The sequence below is a fragment of the Bos indicus x Bos taurus genome, chromosome 1, assembly GCF_003369695.1.
Source record: "Bos indicus x Bos taurus breed Angus x Brahman F1 hybrid chromosome 1, Bos_hybrid_MaternalHap_v2.0, whole genome shotgun sequence".
NCBI lineage: Eukaryota > Metazoa > Chordata > Mammalia > Artiodactyla > Bovidae > Bos > Bos indicus x Bos taurus.
Genome location: NC_040076.1, coordinates 45519618 through 45535180, shown reverse-complemented (window position 1 = coordinate 45535180; position 15563 = coordinate 45519618). Strand labels below are relative to the sequence as shown.

General features: G+C 39.9%; 1 protein-coding gene across 3 annotated transcripts in view; it reads left to right on the top strand.

Moving 5' to 3' along the window:
• Nucleotides 1-14118, top strand: part of IMPG2 (interphotoreceptor matrix proteoglycan 2) — a 74102-nt gene extending 59984 nt beyond the window's left edge. The window contains exons 15-19 of one of the 3 annotated variants that reach the window (XM_027561518.1): nucleotides 6551-6761; nucleotides 8255-8443; nucleotides 11260-11458; nucleotides 11960-12039; nucleotides 13818-14118. In XM_027561518.1, coding sequence (XP_027417319.1) covers nucleotides 6551-6761; nucleotides 8255-8443; nucleotides 11260-11458; nucleotides 11960-12039; nucleotides 13818-13833 — 695 coding nt within the window. In that variant the 3' untranslated portion in view covers nucleotides 13834-14118. Of the gene's footprint in view, nucleotides 1-6550; nucleotides 6762-8254; nucleotides 8444-11256; nucleotides 11459-11959; nucleotides 12040-13817 lie in introns of all 3 variants that reach the window. The other 2 variants (XM_027561604.1, XM_027561435.1) reach the window with 2 other exon arrangements.
• Nucleotides 14119-15563: the final 1445 nt, after the last annotated feature.

Genomic DNA, 15563 nt, shown 5'->3' with positions numbered 1-15563 from the left:
ATGATATTGAATACTATCATGGTTTCTTAGTGGAATCTAATTATTATCCGTGTGTATTTTCTTCCACACTGAATTGGGTAAGTTCAATACTTACAGGTAGAAGAGGACTAAGTCAGGCAAATTTGCTGCATTTTGATAATTAGTAAATTATCTCTTCCAAGGGTGTCAGTATCATTCTCTTTTCAGAAGGATTGTCCCACATGCTATCTTTACTTAGCTCCCATTCTCTTTTCTAACTGCTCCATCTTTTTCTCTCTTTTACTAATCCATTGAATGTGTTCTTGCTACCTCTGTATGTTGTGAAGCCCATTAGATGTGAACTCTCTCGCCTTCTATGTTATTCTTCCGTGTTGTTTTATCTATTTCCATTATTGTAAGTCTAATATAAATGTCAGTAACTCTCTACATTTTTATATGCAGATCATGCTTATTTTCTGAGCTCCAGAATCTGTATCTAACTACATAGTTGATGATCTCAACTTGGATATATTCTATGTATATCAAGCTTAGATTAAGCCCTGAAGCTAAGACTGAGCCCTTGTTTTCCATCTCTTCGTACCTTCCAACTAAATCTGCTTCTCTCAGCTTGTCTCTGTTGTTAAATGGAAATTATATCCACTCCACTACTGAAGCCAGATACCTAGAGAGTCACTCTGATACCTCAGTTTCCATCACCTCTAACTTTTAGTCACTCACTAAACTTACATTGATTCTGAATTCTAGATATCTCAGATCTGTGTGTTTTTCTCTGCCTTCACTGCTCCTTCTTTAGGCCAGACCATCATCATCTTTCATTTGGACCAGTCTCCCCACTATCTCACTTTTTTTCCTCTCTCCCATCCCCTTCCATTCGTTTTTCAGACAGCACCCAGGGCACTCTTTCTAGAGCATTGATCAGATTATTTCACTTTCCTGCTTGAAATACTTTCAGTGGCTACCCGGTTCAGTAACCACGGGCCTGGTTCCTATCTTCTTCCCCAGTATCGCCCAGTGAAGCGAACTTTTTTACTCACTGTGTTCTACTCGGACTAGCTTGTTTTGGGTTCCTTTGATTCCCAAAACTTTTCTTGTCTTGAAACCTTTGCACACTCTGTCTTTGCCTTAATCTCTTTCCCCTCTTGGCTGACTTCTGCTTACCCTTTATGCCTCTGTTCAAATGTCTCTTCCTCAAGACTTTCACTGATTCATAATCTAGACTGGTTCTTTTCCCTCTGTAAAATTTATAACTGTTGTAGTCATGCTAATTTATGCACATAGTTGCTTAATAGCTATATTTCCCAGTGGAACTATCCGCACAGACTGAGACTTTGTCTGTTTAATTAGCCACTTTGTAGCCAAAACCTCTGCATATAGAAGGTACTCAAAAATACTGTGAATGAATGAAATAAACCATTATTTTTATTGGAAAGAGTTGGATGCAGAGAATACTGGTGGATGCTCAGACTTTTTTCTTTTTTACCTTCTGCATACCAGAGGAGCATGGTTTTGAGTAGGAGTAAGATGGAATGTCTGGGTTTGAATTTCTCCAGTGCCCTTTACTCTCAAACTGGTTTGGAAGTCAGCCCTATTCTTTAACCAGGAAAGAAGCAAACATTCTTTCCTTTGAATTCCATGAAGGACCATTATTCATTGAAAGTGAGGAAAATGATTTAGCTAATTCCCCTATATCCGCATCTCTTGCCACTTGAGTTCTTTAAGGACATTTGCACATTTTTTGCCATGTGGTCATGTGGTGTAGTGGAAGAAGCAATTAATTATAATTTGGAAGGCCTGCTTTCTTGCCTCTGCTCTGCCATTTATCATTTGTGTGATCCTAGATGAGCTGTTTTATCTCTGAACCTTACTCCCTTACACAGCAAACGGGGTAGTATTACTTGGCCAGTATTTCATGGGGCTATTCTAAGGATTAAACAAATAGCATATATAAAAGCATTTGACTAGCCATGTAAATGCAAGCAGTGATGATTTATAAACCTTTTGCAAAAGTCTACCCACTTCTTTTTGAAGAGAAGTATATAAATAAGTACATTTACTTCAATTTTGTATGTTACTCACATGTCAGATGTATGCCAAGTCATCAAGGTTTATAGAGCCACCTTTTCCCTTAATATTCAAATGAATTTGCATTCGTCCTCACCATGTGCAGTGTAAAACCTGCATCCTAGGCCCTCCAAGCCCTAACATCTCTAGGAATTATCAGGGAATTTAACTATCTCTTAATTTTCTCCAGCTTTGACTTTCTTCTATTGAATTTCCAATCTCACCATTTGTCTTGACCCTTGTGGTTGTTCTTTATGTTAATCCAACACAGATCACAGTCCCATATTTTATTTTCCCAAAATACCCTCAACACAGGGCAGTTGATTCCATCAGATATTTGCTGATGATATGAGGGTGATAGAGGAGTTTTTGTCATAGTACAGAAAATGGGTTAAAAAAATATTACCGTTAGGTATAAATATCCCAAAATTTTTCAGCCACCCTTTCAAAGTTGTCTTTTAACAGCCAATTTTTCCTCCAGGACAGAGTCAACTGCTACATTACTCTGGCACCTCTGGCTATTTTATCAGACCTTCTTCATATTTCCTCTACTCCCATTTTCTGGGACCCATCAATCCTTCTCTTCGCCTGTCCCTGGAAAACCAGAATGTAATTCATTCTACAGTTTAGATCGCTGTCTCCTATCTCAAGCATAGCTCCAAGTCTCCCTCTGTTTTCCCATAAAGTCATTAAATATTCTTCCAAATGGAGAGCTATCCATTCTGAACATCTACCTTATATCTGCACAAAAGACTAGAAAGAGACTTTAAAATGCCAATCTCTTATTTGCATGATTTAAATATTGGTCTCAGTCTCTCTCCTTGATTGGAAATAAAAGGGGGAAACATTTATCTTTTTCCCCTTATGGATTCTATTTTTCCTTTCCTTAGGCACTCACCTACACCCACAGAGTGGTCACAGAGTTTTAGAAATTTTAAATAGAATTTTCCCTATTAACACATACATTTTTAGCTAAAACGTTTCAGATTAAAATATTATTTTATCTCAACATTGGCTAAAGATAAGATTGACTTGTCTCTTGCTTAATTTATTTTCACATATAATATCTCAGAAATTCTTGAACTTCCATCAACAAGGGGGGACTGTGCAATAACATCCTTTGTTGTTGTTCAGTTGCTAAGTCGAGTCCAACTCTTTGGGCCCCATGGACTGCAGGACATCAGGCTCCTCTGTCCTCCACTGTCTCTCAGAGTCTGCTCAAATTCATGTCCATTGAATCGGTGATGATATCTAACCATCTCATCCTTTGCCACCCCCTTCTCCTTTAGCCTTCAGTCTTTCCTAGGATCAGGGTCTTTTCCAGTGAGTCCACTCTTCACATCAGGTGGCTAAAGTATTGGAGCTTCAGCAACAGTCCTTCCAGTGAATATTTAGGGTTGATTTTCTTTAGGATTGATTGGTTTGATCATGTAGTCCAAAGGGCTCTCAAGAGTCTCCACCAGTATTACAATTCAAAAGCATCAGTTCTTTGGTGCTCAGCCTTCTTTATGGTCCAACCCTCACATTCATACATGAAAACTGGACAAACCATAGCTTTGACTATATGGACCTTTGTTGGCTAAGTGATGTCTGCTTTTTAATATGCTCTCGAGGTCTGTCATAGCTTTCCTTTCATGGAGCAAGTGTCTTTTAATTTCATGGTCATAGTCACCATCTGCAGTGATTTTGGAGCCCAAGAAAATAAAATCTATCACTGCTTCCACTTTTCCGCTTCTATTTGCCATGAGGTGATGGGATCAGATCCCATGATCTTAGTTTTTTAATGTTGAGTTTTAGGACAGCTTTTTCACTCTCATCTTTCACCCTCATCAAGAGACTCTTCAGTTCTTCTTCACTTTCTGCCATTAGTGGTATTATCTGCTTATCTAAGGTTGTTGGTATTTCTCCCGGCAAACTTGATTCCAACTTGTGATTCATCCAGCCTGGCATTTCATGTGATTGCTCTACGTATAAATTAAATAAACGGGGTAACAATATACAGCCTTGTACTCCTTTCCCAATTTTGAGTCAGTCTGTTGTTCCATGTCCAGTTCTAACTGTTGCTTCTTGACCTGCATATAGGTTATACAGGTTTCTCAGGAGACAGGTAAGGTTGTCTAGTACTCCTGTTTCTTTAAAAATTTTCCAGTTTGTTCTGATCCACAATGTCAAAAGCTTTAGCATAATCAATGAAGCAGAAGTAGATGTTTTTCTGACACTCCTTTGCTTTCTGCATGATCCAACAAATGTTGGTAATTTGATCTCTGGTTCCTCTGCCTTTTCTAAACCCAGCTTGAACATCTGGAAGTTCTCATTTCATGTACTGCTGAATCCTAGCTTGAAGGATTTTGAGCATAACATTGCTAGCCTGTGAAATGAGAGCAGTTGTATAGTAGTTTGAACATTGTTTGACATTGCCCTTCTTTGGGATTGAAGTGAAAAAGGACCTTTTCCAGTCCTGTGACTGCTGCTAAGTTTTCCAAATTTGATGGCATATTGAGTGCATTACTTTAATAGCATCATCCTTTAGGATTTGAAATAGCTCAAACTCAGCTGGAATTACATCATCTCCACTAGCTTTGTAGTAATGCTTCCTAAGGCTCACTTGACTTCACACTCCAGTGTGTCCGACTCTAGATGAGTGACCACACCATTGTGGTTATCTGGTTAAGACCTTTTTGGTATAGTTCTCCTGTGTATTCTTGCTACCTCTTCTTAAACTCTTCTGCTTCTGTTAGGTCCTTACCATTTCTGTTTTTTATTGTTCCCATCCCTGCATGAAATGTTCAGTACTATCCTTACCACCCCCTAGATACACTTCTGTCCCTCACAGGGACAGATTTCAGCCTAGGCCAGGATTAGATTATTTTCTGATTACAAAGCCACAAAGTGAATATGAGGACCAGGATGTGAAGACTTAGGAAATACACAGTGGAATCCTGCTGTGTAGTTCCCTTGTGGAAACTGCCATCTGTTAGCGCATTTGTATACTCTTCTTGTTCTATGAGCATTTTATTTTTGGTCCTCTGTATTAGTTTCCTAGGACTTCTGTAACAGAAGATTACAAATTGGGTGGCTTCTAACAGCAGAACTTTATTCTGTCATAGTTATCGAGGCTAGAAATGCAAATCAAGATGTTGGTAGAGCCATGTCCCCTCTGAAAGTTCTAAGAAAGAAGCCTATCTTGCCTCTTCCTAGCTTCTGGTGTTTGCCAGCAATCCTTGATATTACTTGACTTGTAGATGCATCACTCTGGTCTCTACTTCTGTCCTTATATGGCCTTCTTTCCTGTGTGTTTGTGTCCTTGTGTCCAGATTTCTCTCTTTTTATGAGGACACCAGGTATTGGACTTTGGGTAACCTAATCCAGTATGACCTCATCTTAACTTGATTGCATTTGTAAAGACCCTATTTCCAAGCAAAGTCATATTCCGAGGTTCTAGGTGGGCATGAATTTTAGGGGACAGTATTCTACCCAATACCTCCCCTCTCATTCCTACATAAGGCCAAGAAAGATTAGCTGCAGAGAATCTACATATTCCAAGGTCACAGATTCATGCAAAATGTCTTGAATTTTCACAGCAGCAAGGAAGTTATTGATTCTCAAAGCAACATTAATTTACCTGGAAACTGAGAGACTATGCTTTCTGTTTTTCAACCTTCCCTTCATCTTCTAGCTAAACCTTATGCTTTTTCATATAGATGAGTTCATGGGTCATTTCCAGTGATTTCTTCTATTTGTGGTATCTTCTTTACCATTTGCCTTTTTGTAATTCAGAGATTGCCATTCACCACTGAAGAACATGCAGTTTTACCATGATAGGATGGAAGGCCCATCTATGGTCAGTTTTTATATCATTTTTGACTGGTTTTTGTCCTAAATAATTTTTTTAAATGTTACTTTCTCTCATCCCATGAATTGAAATTGGAATTACTAAAGCCAAAATACTGTTGAGGTGGTGTGGGGCTGATATGTTTTCATGATATTAACTTTCACAAATCTCAAATGTTCTTAGACTGCTCTTTTGTGGCTGTACTCATCCCTGAGGCTTCCACCAGTTCTTCTCTATACTCTGTCTCTCCATGCCATGTTCTCAGTGAGGTGAGGGTAGGAGTAGGGTATGCAGCCTGATGTGCGGAGTAGAGGACCACGACAGCAGAATAGGCTTGGTGGAAATGAATGGTACGTGAAAACTGTTTAATTTAGACCTATAATACATAGATTTTAAATCTTCTACATCCTTCTTATATAAAACAGGTCAAGGCTCGCCCAGGTCACTGGATCCTATAATTTGGCTCTGCATTTCAAAGAAATTTGACAAAAGCTATCATCAGTCAAGGGCGAATCGGAAACTTTTTGTGGTGTGGGTGGTGATATATTTCAGTGATTCAGGAAGGGGATTGTCCCATGGTACTTTGAATGGGAGACCCTTATTGGAGGGGCTTCTTATACCCCAATTCCTATGTTTTGCCTTTCCTTATACCATTCTTTGGTTTGTTTGGTATTTTAGGTGATCAAGCCAACCCTTGCAAGTTTCAAGCATGCAATGAATTTTCTGAGTGTTTGGTCAATCCCTGGAGTGGAGAGGCAGAGTGCAGATGCTACCCTGGGTACCTGAGTGTGGAAGATCTGCCCTGTCAGAGTCTCTGTGACCTACAGCCCAACTTCTGCTTGAATGATGGGAAGTGTGACATCATGCCTGGACATGGGGCCATTTGTAGGTATGTCGTAGGGAGAGATTTTGGCTTCACAAGGTTAGAGATACTTCCTCTGAAGAAAGAGATCTGTGCCTATGATGTTAGGATGATCACAACAATTTTTATTAGAGAAGTTATATCTAGGTAATAGATGTGGCGGTGGTTTAGCTGCTAAGTCGTGTCCAATTCCTGTGACCCCATGGACTGTAGCCCTCCAGGCTTCTCTCTTCATGGGATTCTTGTTCTTCCAGGCAAGAATACTGGAGTGGGTTGCCATTTCCTTCTTCTTCCTGATCCAGGGATCGAACCCAGGTCTTCTGCACTGCAGGCAGGTTTTTTCCCAACTGAGCTACCAGATGGGTGCCATCTAGTTCACATGTGAAGACTGAATCAGTTATTAGGCCTGAATTATACCCAGTTCAATGGGTTATTTTATCTTATGTTCTACAAAGCTGTAAGAAAAACATTGCCTAGTGTCTTCTGGAGAGTACTTAGAATAGTTAGAGATCTTTGTGTAATGGTTTTTAGTGGTGATAACAAGGCGATTCTGCTCAAATTGTGTTTTGATATATAATCAACACTTTGTACTGTATCTGAAACAGAGGAGTTTTATTGTTCTATTTGAATTATGTTTTTAACAGCTTTGGGCTGCTTTTGGTCAAAATGAGTATTCCAAAATAAAGAATAGCAAGTATTTAAAGTTGTGATAGTTTAAGTATCTAATTTCTATTTTTTAAAGTAGGGTCAAAGAAAATATACCAGACAGATGAGCAGATTCAGGCAGACTTCCCTGGTCACTCTACTTAAACAGAGCAGAACCAACCATCCTCCCTACCACATCCAACCAAAGTCACAAGGTGTGAAGGAGAGGATGCTGAGAACAAGCAGGGAGGGACCTCAATAAGAGGACAGTCTGTGAATTTCAAAAGGGGAAAGTGTTGGCATCAATGTCAAAAGCAGAGGAAATAGGCGGAAATGATTCAGATTTTCTGTATGTAAAGTTTGGCTATAAAACTAAGAGGAAAAATAGTCTCTTGATTTTCAAAAAAATAAATCTGATTTTATAGAGCAGTGATTGCTGCTCTGGGAATTGAGGATGCTTTTACATAGTGTGTGGCCTTGTAGTTTGGAGGATCTCTGCAGTGTGGTGGAAGGATGTGAGGAGTCTGGGGACCTGGGTTCTAGACCAGCTGTTGTTGACAAATTGTGTGATCTAACTCCAATTTTTTCCTTTATCGAAAACGGGCCTGTTTTTCATTATCCATAAACAACAGAGTTGACTAGACTACTTTCTATAAGTCTAGTTATTCTTTTATCAGTCTTTACAAGTAGTCACTGGGGACCTCTTGAGTCTGTGCCAGGCATTATGCCCAGCCTTTAATCTTACTCACCTCTTTATTGAAGATTCCTGTGGTCAGCATTTCTCTCTCTACCTGTGCTCAGTCCCACTGAAGGTTCTGCTGTTGTTACTTTCAACAGAGTGATTTCATTTGGGGCTTGGTCACTTCTTGTTTCAGGTGCCGGGTGGGTGAGAACTGGTGGTATCGTGGTGAGCACTGCGAAGAGTTTGTGTCTGAGCCCTTGGTGATTGGCGTCACCATTGCCTCCATGATTGGACTTGTCCTCATTTCTTCTGCTGTTGTCTTCTTCATCATCAAGGCTCTTCAAGCTCAATATGTTAGGAGGGAAAGAGAGAGACCCTCCAGGTAAATAACAACAGTTGCTCTCTGATGGAATAAAATATTCCTTTTATTCATTCATTTTGTACTTTATGTGTCCTGAGTACTGGAAGGGGTCTGAATGGAGGGGAGAGGGCTATAAAGTTCAGAAGAGACATGGTCCCTGTCCTCAGAGGGTGTCAGTCTGGAAACAAACATAAGCAACAGTTTGAACAACCTGCTAGAATGCCTAGATGAGTAATTTGTTTTCCCTAGGGGAGGGCAGCTTAGATGCTTTAATGATGGTTATGATATTTGACTGGACAGAAGAGTAGATAGATGTTCACTGCAGGAGGTAGATGGAAAACTTTCTAGCCAGTTGAAGGAACAAACAGAGAGGCATGCATGAATCTCACTACACAATGGAAGAATGGCATCCTTGAGTGGGGCCAGACTGCCTGTTGCGTGGTGCAGGAGGGGTTGGAAGGGTGATGGAGATAAGGTGAGGCCCATGTAAGGACCAGATCTGTTAGTTTGTTCCCCTTTGGCTCACTCCAGTGGTAATTAGGCAGACTTTACATCTAGGTGCAGAGTACATCATGAGAAACGCTGGACTGGAAGAAACACAAACTGGAATCAAGATTGCCGGGAGAAATATCAATAACCTCAGATATGCAGATGACACAACCCTTATGGCAGAAAGTGAAGAGGAACTCAAAAGCCTCTTGATGAAAGTGAAAGTGGAGAGTGAAAAAGTTGGCTTAAAGCTCAACATTCAGAAAACGAAGATCATGGCATCCGGTCCTACCACTTCATGGGAAATAGATGGGGAAACAGTGGAAACAGTGTCAGACTTTATTTTTCTGGGCTCCAAAATCACTACAGATGGTGACTGCAGCCATGAAATTAAAAGACACTTACTCCTGGGAAGAAAAGTTATGACCAACCTAGATAGCATATTCAAAAGCAGAGACATTACTTGGCCAACAAAGGTTCGTCTAGTCAAGGCTATGGTTTTTCCTGTGGTCATGTATGGATGTGAGAGTTGGGCTGTGAAGAAGGCTGAGCGCCGAAGAATTGATGCTTTTGAACTGCGGTGTTGGAGAAGACTCTTGAGAGTCTCTTGGACTGCAAGGAGATCCAACCAGTCCATTCTGAAGGAGATCAGCCCTGGGATTTCTTTGGACGGACTGATGCTAAAGCTGAAACTCCAGTACTTTGGCCACCTCATGCAAAGAGTTGACTCATTGGAAAAGACTCTGATGCTGGGAGGGATTGAGGGCAGGAGGAGAAGGGGATGACAGAGGATGAGATGGCTGGATGGCATCACTGACTCGATGGACGTGAGTCTGAGTGAACTCCGAGAGTTGGTGATGGACAGGGAGGCCTGGCGTGCTGCGATTCATGGGGTCGCAAAGAGTCTGACACGACTGAGCGACTGATCTGATCTGAAGAATCTGACAAGAAATAGAATCTGATTCTCATTTTAGTTAAGTATAGATTCATTAATAGAGGAGATAGAACCTATTCTACTTGCTAGACTAGCGATCCAGGGACCTTTTGGTGTAATGTGATCACAGTCACTGGCTGTACTTTGCTTCTGTGCTTCCAGGTCTGCTTCCGGTCTAGGTTACCTCCACTCACCCTCTGGCTTGGCTGAGGAGGCACTGCTCCTAGTTTCCTATAGCACCCAGAACATAATTCTGTTATCATTCTTACATTTTTTATTGGTTCTGACTTTTCATTGGACCATGATCTTGTTCTAGAGAGATTCAAACAAATTCTTTGTATTGTCAGCATCTAAGAAAATTCCTAGGCACACAATCAGTGCTCAGTAAATAGTTGTAGACCTGAACTGAATTTAATTGAAGCCCATTCCCCCATGAGTTTTTATTTCTATTACTTTCTTTGTGTGGTTAAACACTGATTTTTAAAAAAAAATATTTATTTTTAATCAAAGGATAATTGCTTTACAGTATTGTGTTGGTTTCTACTAAACATGAACGTCAATCACCATAGGTCTACCCATGTCTCCCTCCACTTGAACATCCTCCCACCTCCCCGCCATCCCACTCCTGTAGTTTGTCGCCGAGCCCCAGCTTGAATTCCCTGAGTCATACAGCAAATTCCCATTGGTTATTTTACATGTGGTAATGTGTGTTTCCATGTTACTCTCTCCATATATACCACCCTCTCCTCCCCCGTCCCCTACCCATGTCCCTAAATCACTTCTCAACGTCTGTGTCTCATTGCTGCTCTACAGATAGGTTCATCGGTACCATCTTTCTAGAGTCCACGTATATGCATTAGTGTACATTTGTTTTTCTTTTTCTGACTTACTTCACTCTTGTATAAGAGGCACTGTATTCATCCACCTCATTAGAACTGACTCAAATGTGTTCCTTTTTATGGCTGAATAGTATTTACACACTGATTTTTAATTTGTCTATGCTGGAAATAATGATGCTATTCCCACTGATTTTAATGAAATGCTTAATATTTAATATTCCTTAAAATTTAACATTTCCATTAATATTAATAAAATGCTATCAGCAGACATAGTTCCCCATCAACATTCATTAGGTACCAGGCACTTTAGGGCAAATAAAAAATAAAGAGACAAGGAACTGGCCCCACAGGGCACTTATCAAGTAGTTGAGGAAATTATAGTGATAACAAGTTGGTAAATAATATTTGAGATTGATCTGGATCTTTTCCACAGTCACTCCCCTCCCATTTGTATCCAATTAGTCTCTTTTTCTTCCTCAACAGGAATTTTGCTCCAGGTAAATAGTCTCCTGAATAGCTGAGCATCCAGAAAAGAACCTGAGTCAATTATACTTTTCTTTTTGTGGCTCCAGCAGGCAGCGTGATGGCCTCTCATCCGTAGAAAGAGCCGTGAAGCACAACCCCGTATTTGAAAGTTACGAGGCCGACCTCGAGCAGTATGAGGGCCCCTATCCTCAGCGGCCCTTCTACAGCTCCACAGACAGAGAGATGATTGCTGGTCTGAGCAGGGAAGAGATCAGACAAATGTATGAGAACAGTGACCTTTCCAGAGAGGTAGGAAACTTGGTTTTTCTGTTGTTGCTCTGCTGGGGGGTGTGTGTGTGTGTGTTCATGTGTATACTTAGGCTTCAAGAAAGAATGGAAATTATTTCACGATTAGTTTTTTTTCCTCATGATACCTCCCATTCAGTGTGATATGTAGCCAGGATATAGTTCTGTGTTGTATCATATTTCCTACCCAGTGATTCCTGTATCGTTATTAGCAAATGTCTTCCTCCTCCCTTAGAAATGTTAGCAAATGTCTCCATACTCCTTAGAAATATACGTCTGATTTATTCAGAGCAGTTCATGTAGTAGCCACAACTTCCACCTTTTTTTGAAAAGTCTGTTGTTTTCTGTAGCTCTCTCCTGTACCATCCAGAAAGCTACAGTCTCTTATAAAAATTAGACCTCTTTTTTAAATGGCCATTAAAGTTTTTTTTTAATGTAATGTATGGCTTTTTTTTTTTTCTTCTTCTTCTTCTTCTTCTTCCTTCCTTCCTCCCTCCCTTAAAGGAAATCCAAGAAAGGATGAGAATTTTGGAACTGTATGCCAGGGATCCTGAGTTTGCAGCTTTTGTCAGAGAACATCAAATGTAAGCATTTAAGAGAGTACCTGCACCCAGATTCTAAACAGTTCGCCTTACAGTAGGGCCACGAGTGTGAATACATAATTCCTGTCCATATGACAGGGGTTTTGTTGGTAACCAGTGTTGTTGAGTTCTTTACAGTTAATCCACATCCACTCTGATTCTGCAGTTATTCCTTCTAGTGCCTTTACAAGTTGAATGTTTCTTATTTAAGTTGTGTGAGTGCAGAAAGGAAACATCAAAGAAATGGAGAGTCTTACTCAGGATCACAGATGACAGCAAGTGCCAGTGAAGATTGAAAACAAAGACACTCTGTGTTCTGGACTAGAGCTTCCTCGCTCTGTCATATTTTCTCTTATTAGCATAGAGTCACCTGTTTGAATAACCAAATGCTCACATATTTTAACATATACTTCCTTTCCTATCTCTGTAGATCCTTTTAGGTATACTTTGAATGAGGCAGATCTCATTAAAGTGCGTCCCTTGCTTCTTTCAACTTCACCTTACTTTTCAATATGTCTTTTTCTATTACTTTTTTCAGCATACATTTTGGGCAAGTGTCCATAGTTTTTTTGTCTTCTCTTTGCATCTTACGATCCATAACAAGACGTAGGTTACAAAAATACAATACCCTTGTAAAGAGACCATTTATAGATGTTAACTGAGGGTAGTGGGTGGGATTATTATTTGGTTTTGATATTTGGTCCTACAGCTGCCCTTTGAAAGGTGCTTCCTTGTGGATGGGTCTCACCCAGGCCAGATAATGGCACCTGGCTTTTAGAAGAAAAAAACTAGAGCAATTCATGCCTGCTTATAGAAGAAACTGATAAAGGATCAACCACACATGTGGTTCTGGTTGGAGCCTCTGCCCCTTTGCTCCAAATCCCCTTTCTTTGACAGGCAGCCCCTCACTCATGGTTCCTTTGATAGGAACGGATGGATTGACACCAAAGGAAACTAAGGAAGATGCTTTTCTGGTTCCACATGCATGGTAGATACTCCTTTAAGAAGAAAACTCTCTGAACATCTGACTTGGCCAATGGGAGTTACTGCAAACCTTGCTTGAGTGCTGTCAAAGCAATATTAATAGGATTCTACCTTTTAATCCAGGATATCCGCTAATCTCTGTATCTCCAGCCAGTAGATGACCTATGGCACAACTTCAGTGGTATCCAATAGAAAGAAGATGACTGATTTTTTTTTAATCTTTCCTAAGACCCTTTTATAAGCCCCTCAGAGTCATCTGTGTTTCCTGAATTAAAAAGGTATCTCATCTAGGCTAAGAAATCCAGAGAGGAACCAGGAGAGCCTAGTTAGGGACAGCCAGATTGACTACATGCTTCACTTTCTTCTGGTAAACTGTTTGGCATTAAAATATATGAAAAAAAATCACATAACAAAGAAGAGTTAAACAAGATCCAGTGAAACAAAAGAATGTTCACACAGACACTATAACCCTAAGGGGATTGTTCAAAGTCAGGAGACAGCATTGAAAAAATGTTAGGGACGTGACCAGTACATTTTCAGTTTTCATGTAGTCTGGAGTTTTCATCTACCAATAGCTCATGAAAATATTACTGGACTTGGTTTAGGATTCAGTAAAAATATTACATAGTCTCTGTAGACTGGATTTTTTTTTTTTAACTTAGCAAAGCACAGGACAACTTTCCTGCAAAGAAAGGATTGGTGATTTTAGGAAGATAGTTTGACAATACATTTCAACAAAAGTTCATTTCAGTACCTTTTAGCTTTTTTCAACTAATTGCTCTTTGTTTGTTTCATAGCAGGGAAGAGCTTTAATCAAAACTCATATTTGCAACTGATTAGAAGCCTAGAGAAGATGGAGATCACTCATTACATCATATTAATTAACCTGGATTTGGAACTCTGTTGAAAGAAGAGTTTTCTATTAAAAAATTAAATTCGGGACTCAAAATTTTTTTCTGGTTTAAAATTTTAGAATTTGGCCAGAGATGTGATGGTATTTATATCCACAAAGACCAAAAGCTGTATTTCAGTTCAGTTCAGTCACTCAGTTGTGTCTGAACATTCTTTTGCAGCCCCATGGACTGCAGCACACCAGGCCTCCCTGTCCATCACCAGCTCTTGGAGTTTACTCAAAGTCATGTCCATTGAGTCGGTGAAGCCATCCAACCATCTCATCCTCTGTCATTCCCTTCTCCTCCTGCCTTCCATCTTTCCCAGCATCACGGTCTTTTCAAATGAGTCAGCTCTTCACATCAGGTGGCCAAAGTATTGGAGTTTCAGCTTCAGCATCAATCCTTCCAATGAATATTCAGGACTGATCTCCTTTAGGATGGACTGGTTGGATCTCCTTGCAGTCCAAGGGACTCTCAAGACTCTTCTCCAAGACCACAGTTCAAAAGCCTCAATTCTTCGGTGCTCAGCTTTGTTTGTAGTCCAACTCTCACATCCATACATGACTACTGAAAAAACCATATCTTTGACTAGACAGACCTTTGTAGGCAAAGTAATGTCTCTGCTTTTTAATATTCTGTCTAGGCTGGTCATAGTTTTTCTTCCAAGAAGCAAGCATCTTTTAATTTCATGGCTGCAATCACCATCTGCAGTGATTTTGGAGCCCCAAAAATAAAGGCTGTCACTGTTTCTGTTATTTCCCCATCTATTTGCTATTTGAGGTGATGGTAAGCTATATTTAAAGGGAATCAAAACTGTGTGAATTCTGGAAAGTTTTCTATAAGGAAGAAGCCGGGTCTGGGAATTGGGGATTCATTTGCTATCTGCTTCTGAGTCTCTGAGAGTATCTCTTAACAACTGTGCTTCAGGTTTCACAGCAGGAAGACAAGGTGAGACTCTTACCAGACGAAGTAAGCTTAATAGCTGAATATTTGCAGCATGTTAATTCAGGTGAAATGAAAAGCTTTTGAAGTAGTTTTAACATAGTTTATGGTCAGACATTCACCTAACTAAAATATTAAGCCTTTTTTTAATCAAATCGTTGAAGAAAAAGCAACCTTTTTGCTTTAGGATAGAGTTAGGCCTGTACTTTGTGCTTCTACCAGAGTTTTCAGTTTCCGGAGCCTGTTAATCAAAACCACATTATTTTGTTAATTATGTTAATATCCTGTTTTTTAAAGCTGTCTCGGCCAACACACATGTATAAAGTTTAGAGGGTTCTCCATAGACTAAAGATGAATTCAATCAAGTGGACAGGGAAGGAGAGGGTGTTGGGTCAAGACCACAGTACTGAGAGTATACTTTGCTGATTGATGGGTATGCTGAGTCAGAACAGATGGGTTCCCTGACTCTGCTGCTGCTACCTCACCATGACCCGTGCAAACCTTGTATCTCCTCTAGTTCCTGGTGTTTTAATTTCAAAAACAGTATTTAACTCCCTCCTATGGTATAGGTTGGCTGCTTCTTTATGAATACCTTGTATCTAAATTCACTCCTGCTTACATAAAACAGGGCAGGACTTCCATTGCAATTAAAATAACTTTTTTTTTCTCTATACATAGGAAAAAGTCACATCTTATATAAATTTTAAC